The 5,854-nt window shown below is 36.9% G+C and overlaps 3 protein-coding genes across 10 annotated transcripts in view; 1 reads left to right on the forward strand and 2 right to left on the reverse strand.

Annotated features, from left to right (window-relative positions):
• The window catches only part of LOC107631769 (20 kDa chaperonin, chloroplastic), a 3,391-nt gene extending 812 nt beyond the window's left edge, over nucleotides 1-2,579 (forward strand). Inside the window, exons 3-6 of the mRNA XM_016335313.2 lie at nucleotides 207-386; nucleotides 510-665; nucleotides 851-928; nucleotides 1,183-2,579. Of these exons, the coding sequence (XP_016190799.1) occupies nucleotides 207-386; nucleotides 510-665; nucleotides 851-928; nucleotides 1,183-1,356 (588 nt within the window). The 3' untranslated portion in view covers nucleotides 1,357-2,579. The remainder of the gene's footprint in view (nucleotides 1-206; nucleotides 387-509; nucleotides 666-850; nucleotides 929-1,182) is intronic.
• LOC107631770 lies at nucleotides 3,373-5,116 on the reverse strand. 2 transcript variants are annotated; one of them, XM_021119789.1, is made up of 4 exons: nucleotides 4,635-5,116; nucleotides 4,273-4,455; nucleotides 4,093-4,152; nucleotides 3,373-3,776 (listed from the first exon to the last, which is right to left on the reverse strand). In XM_021119789.1, the coding sequence occupies exons 1-4, from the start codon at nucleotides 4,914-4,916 to the stop codon at nucleotides 3,717-3,719; spliced, it is 585 nt and encodes a 194-aa protein (XP_020975448.1). In that variant the 5' UTR covers nucleotides 4,917-5,116; the 3' UTR covers nucleotides 3,373-3,716. The 2 variants fall into 2 exon arrangements, with proteins under 2 accessions (XP_020975448.1, XP_020975447.1); XM_021119788.1 differs by having other exon boundaries at nucleotides 3,373-4,152; nucleotides 4,635-5,092.
• LOC107631765 (eukaryotic peptide chain release factor GTP-binding subunit ERF3A) overlaps nucleotides 5,457-5,854 on the reverse strand; it is a 9,268-nt gene continuing 8,870 nt past the window's right edge. For all 7 annotated transcript variants that reach the window (XM_021119780.1, XM_021119778.1, XM_021119779.1 and 4 more), the window contains one exon: nucleotides 5,457-5,852. The gene's annotated coding sequence lies outside the window, so the exon portion shown is untranslated. The remainder of the gene's footprint in view (nucleotides 5,853-5,854) is intronic.

Consider the following 5,854-nt stretch of genomic DNA (forward strand, 5'->3'; position numbering starts at 1 on the left):
TTTTTTTTTTTTTTTTCACTTAATGTCTTATTTCTTTTCCGCTGTTGTCAATTGAAGTTGGATTATTCTACCAAATTACTACATGATTGTCGGATAATTATTGATATGTAAGCCTGGAGATTTTTATTACAAAATTTTGGAGTACTCAATGTATGGGTTTTGTAACCCATTCCTGTAATGTCCCTGAGTGAGTGTTTCTCTTGCAGTACACTGCTATTAGGCCTCTTGGCGACAGAGTACTGGTTAAAATTAAGGAAGCAGAAGAGAAGACGGACGGAGGAATTCTACTTCCTTCAACTGCTCAAACAAAGCCACAGGGTGGTGAAGTTGTTGCTGTTGGAGAGGGGAAATCTGTTGGGAAGAGCAAAATAGAGATTAGTGTGCAGGTATAGCTGATCTCTTAGAATCAATTAGCTTTTTAGTTATTTATCTTTTTCTTTTCTATTCTTTTTCGAGGCAGTGTGATTTTCTTGCCAATCTTAACTTATTTGATGCTTTCCTTTGTACAGACTGGTGCACAAGTTGTGTATTCGAAGTATGCTGGTACTGAGGTGGAGTTCAATGGGGCAAAGCATCTTATACTGAAGGACGATGACATTGTTGGTATCCTCGAGACCGAAGAGATCAAGGATCTTAAACCGTTGAATGATAGAGTCTTAATACAGGTTTGATCCTATCTTAGTTAGAGAGCAGGATTTGATCATTTGACAATCATATATATTTTGTATTTCTGCAATCCTTATTGTTTATACTTTGGATTGACATTTATTATCCAAAAGTGTAGCCTTGTAAGGCACCTGATAGTTATAACAATATCTAAACCTTTCTATTGGTTCATTTCTGACTGCAGGTTGCACAAGCAGAGGACAAAACTGCAGGTGGTTTGTTGCTTACCGAAGCAACCAAGGAGAAACCTTCGATCGGAACGGTAAGTTTTTTTAATTACTCTCTTCTTTGTAAAGGTAGTATACTTTACCCAATAACTCTAATGAATACGATTGCTTTGAGGCCTGTTTGGTACCCTGAAAATGAGTATAATTTATTAAGAAAATCTTGAATATAGAGATGACACTAAAAAAAACAAAAAGCAAACAGAGATTTTTTTCATTGGCCCCTTATTTAGTGTGTTAAACAATAATTTTGACTGAACAAAATCTGTTGTAATGTGTTGAATGTTGTTAGGTGATTGCGGTGGGCCCAGGGCCTCTTGATGAGGAAGGTAACAGGAAACCGTTGTCTGTTAATCCTGGGAACACAGTGTTGTACTCCAAATATGCTGGGAACGACTTCAAGGGAAAAGATGGTTCGGACTACATTGCATTGAGGGTCTCAGATATCATGGCTGTCCTTTCCTAGTAGTAACAAGTTGTTCTCTGTTTTGTAACTTCAAAATTTTGTGCTCTTGAGGAAAATGGATTATTTTTTATCTACGATGACAACTGAAACATAGCTCATTGCAATTATCTTAGAAAATCTACAAACTTCTGGTGATGTCAATTGTTTTCCAGTTGTCTGTAATTTCCACCTCACCTCAAATTTTCCAAAAGCATGTAGGGAATCTTTTAGGGAATTTTAAAATCATTGTGATCAATGGTAGATTAAATAGAGAACAGTATAATATCTAGATTCGAGAAATTACAAGGTGTTCATTTAATTTCGGGCCTAAAAAGTTTAGCCTTCATCGACGTTATGCACACTCTAGGTATGGTTCAGCATGCACTATGCTAATTTAATGGGTTTAATTTGAATTACACCAATTTCAACATTCCTTATGGCAATATATTTTCTTTGCCCTCTACCTCCACCTTCCCCTCCTTTCCTGTGCTCCCGTTTGGATGCAATACCGCACCTTACTACTCAGGTGATCTGCTGTCTATCGTAGGCAAAGTGATTTTCAATCTTAACTCTGCATGATGATGGATGTCATCGTTGCAGCTGGCCACTTCTTCGCCCCCAATTTCCACGTCTAGCTGGGCAAGAGGATAAAACAACTCTGGATTTTGGACAAGGCTTCAAGTACCTTTCACCATGTAATCAGAACCATTAATGTGGTACTTATTAGCATGAAAAGATGTTAGGCTTCTGCTTCTTCACTTGAGGATTGGATCAAAGATAATGCTAGTTCTGAGAATGAAGCAGAAAAGGCCACACTGATGCTGGTTATCCAATTGAGGGATCCGCTGAGACGCTATGAAGCAGTTGGAGGGCCTATGTTAGTAGTTGTTCATGCAACACAGGCGGAGGAGAAGGAAGGGGAGGAAGAGAAGTAGTTCAAATTAAGCAGCATGCATGTGGGAGGCTTCAAGGTGAGGAGTGGCACAAACAGGAATTCATGGGACAATGAGAGACAGAGGCTAACTGCAATGCAATGGTTGGTCTCATATGGCTTTGGAAAGGCAGCAAAGAAAGGGAAGCAAGCATTGCAAAAGGGGCAAGACCTGTTACGGACTATTTCCTCCCGAATTGTGGCTGACATGTGGCTTAAAACCATGAGAAATCCAGATATCATGCTTCTAAAGTGATAATGATTCGTTTGTGCAGATTTAAATATGAACATAGCACTGTGTATATGTCTATGCCGTGTCAGATATTTCATGGATAGAGGAATATATTACATTTTCTTTTCTTTTCTTTTCTGCTTCTTTCTCAGTTCATGTTTGTTATTACTTTGGTTGGATCAGACAAAAGTGCAAAAGCATACCTTTTTTACAAAAACCTTTTGTATACATACGTGGTTGTGGCAATACAGAATGTTGAGAAGTTACTTACATGAGATTATTTTATCTATGCTTTTATTATTGACATAATATTTTAATGTTTGCACGAATTATGAAGTTACAATAATTGCATCAACCCAATGAGAAATGTGTTGTTAAGGGCAGGGTATATAAACATGATGCCTGAAAAAAATGAGAAGAAAAAAAAAAGCAAGCGAATTAAACAAGTCAACCAATAAAAACTGTGTTTTCTTACACAAGTGGCAATTTATGTATCATGAGTTTTATGTGAACAAGTATATACACAGCATAAGTATAAATAAGTTTCACTGAACCTTAAATTTATCTACACAGAGGGGAAGAAACTTGGAAGATTCAAGTGTACACACGTTTACAGCGACACCAAAATGCAGTTCCTCCACCTCGGCCACGGGCAACAGCTATTTCGTCATCAATATAAAACCAGATGAAGAAAGGATCCTTAGTACTTGGTTCCCTGTCTTCCTTTTTCCCTAGGTTGATCTGTAAAGGTCCCAAGGGTCCAACTTTTATTCTAAGGTTCTCAAAAATAAAAGCCAGTATTCTCTTTTTCCATGAAAGCCGTCCTTCGAATGTTAATTGTCCAATCGGTCCAAGGTATACACCATTTATTGAAATATACAACTACAAATAATTAGATTAACAAGTAACAGTAATAATTGTAATACGAGTTTGCTTGAATGAGAAGGGATAAAGCGAATCAATAACAGATGTGAGTGAAATAGACATTCCAGAAAAACTGTTAACTAAGATGCAGAACTGCAGAAGGGTCTTATGTGAATGAAATGGATACTTGATATAATGTGTCCTCACTCCCTACATATGAGCTATTATTAACTGCTTTGACACAACATTCATAGTCAAGTTTTATTTAACAGTTCTCTCTTGCCCTTAAAAAACTGACTAATCAATCTTACTTTATAATTTAAGTTGAAGTAGCCCCAACTAGGATGGAGGCAATTAAAGATCGTCTTCACCCGAAGTGGACCATTTATCCCTTCCCCTCCAGATGGTGCAATACTGCAATGCTTGACTCAATTATTCTTCTAAACGTTTATACAGAAAATACGACGTGTTTGATATTGGATATAAACCAGTATTATCAAAGGCAATGAAAAACTAACTACAATATGAACTGACAATCAATGTACAGAGAAACAGCTTATCCCTCATGCCCAAAGATGCACTTATCAGTTATCAATAACATTCTTCTGATGTTTCTTGCTTTATCAATAAGTAGCACAAAATAACAAAGAACATTGAAAGCTTCTCATAGACAAAAATGTGGTGCTAGCATCAGGTGAAAAATAGATAGATAATACAAAGTGAGACTTACAGCAGCATCAAACCTCTGAACAGCTGTGAGAGGAAAATATCGACCCCCCTTCAATTGTTTCTAAAACGCCGCACAAAAGTATGGTAAGTATAAATTGCCAAGCACAAGCATGCAAAGGGAGAAACAGAATTATAGCCAAAGAAGAACGAGCAAACAAAAAAGTGATAGAAATATGTTCACCTCAGCGGTGAAAATTAGCATCCATGTCCTCCCAGGAGATTCATTGCCACCCAGGGTTTCAAGAAAGCCAGAAGGATCAATTTTCGCTTTCTCAATGACAGAAAGTGCAGACAGAACCTTCTCTGCTGCTACCTTTCTAGTCTTAGCTGCATCTTTTAGCACTTCCACACTTTCCTCTACTTCCTAAGCAGACATGAAAATAAATAAATAAAGCATATCAAATTCAAATCAAAACACCAAGGAAACTCGAAGCAGGGCAAGAATCATTGCCTGAAAAGCTACCCTAAGGATTCAAAATTCATCATCTTGACTATTCTAAAAGAATCAAACCGAACTGAAAAGAAGGCAAGGAAAAAGTATACCTTGCTGGGTTTGTCATCCTCAACAAGAAGTGGGGTTGAGGAAAGTTGTTCTCTTTCAGTGTCATCAAGGGTCGCTCTGGTTCTCGTTCTTTCTCTGCGAAATTTAACACGGTAGTGACACTGATAGTTCGTTCCTCCGAGTCTGTGAGGAGTGGCATTCTTGTTTTTAGATTGTGCTGAGAGCTTTGATGCTTTATGGGATCTTATCAATGGACACCAACTTGGGAAGGATTTAATCCACAACACATGAGATGGTGCTGTTTGCAAGCTCATCATGGCCATTAAAATAGAAAATAAAAATATTTTGATATTGTTTCGGGCTAAGCAGATGCATTATTCCATTTCTCTTCTTATGTGGTCCTCAAATATTTATTATCATTATTAATTAATAATTATCATTGTTAGCCGCTGGAATTCGTGACACAAAAAAGAAAGAAAGAAACAACAGCCTCTAATAGCAATACCACATTTCCTCGGCTTAGTGTCACTTTGTATTTGCTTTTTCAGTTTCTTCAACTTATAACTGTACTCGCAATAAGAATTTAGGCAGTCAAAACCGTACCTACAAATGAGGTTATCTTAGTTTGAAATTTAATGTGTAATTTGACTAATTTCACACATCAAACTCAACCAAAACTATGTAGTCCAAATTGAGTCAATTTGACAAAAAACACATTTAATATTTATGTCTCATTAATTTCCAAATATTTGCTTCTCAAAACCCAATTCAGCATACTTATAATGAGAATTATGAGCAATCCCCTCGAACAATTTTGGCAGCTAAAAAATATTCACTTCACAGATGCGATCAAGAAGACTCCATTAACCACTATAGACGGTGGTAACCCACTTGAAAATTCATCATAAAAATTTCACAAGAGAATACACCATAGAGTAAAATCACATAACATAAAAATAAATATACTGGTCAACTGTGGATTGGAGATTTGTTTAATTGTGTCAAAATATGAGAATCATATGATTCTGCTGCTACGAACTAAGGTGGATTGATCCAAAACCACCGGAAAGATACTGAACCAGCCAAGCAAGGCCTTTCTAGGCATCATACAACTTACAAGTACATGGTAGCAGCGTGTCTATAAATATCTGCCTCTGGTGGAAGGAAAAGTAACTATTTTAAATAAATATATTTGTAACTCGATGATGTCGACAAAGCCTCAACGCTGCAAATCTACTTATCTGTGCAAGAATCCCATCCT

The sequence above is a fragment of the Arachis ipaensis genome, chromosome B03, assembly GCF_000816755.2.
Source record: "Arachis ipaensis cultivar K30076 chromosome B03, Araip1.1, whole genome shotgun sequence".
Lineage (NCBI taxonomy): Eukaryota > Viridiplantae > Streptophyta > Magnoliopsida > Fabales > Fabaceae > Arachis > Arachis ipaensis.

Coding starts and splice junctions, on each gene's coding strand:
- LOC107631770 (XM_021119788.1), bottom strand. CDS start 4,916: ATGGCCATGATGAGCTTGCAAACAGCACCATCTCATGTGTTGTGGATT. Junction 4,456..4,634: donor AGGATGACAAACCCAGCAAG/GTATACTTTTTC, acceptor ATGTCTGCTTAG/GAAGTAGAGGAAAGTGTGGA. Junction 4,153..4,272: donor TGCTAATTTTCACCGCTGAG/GTGAACATATTT, acceptor GCGGCGTTTTAG/AAACAATTGAAGGGGGGTCG.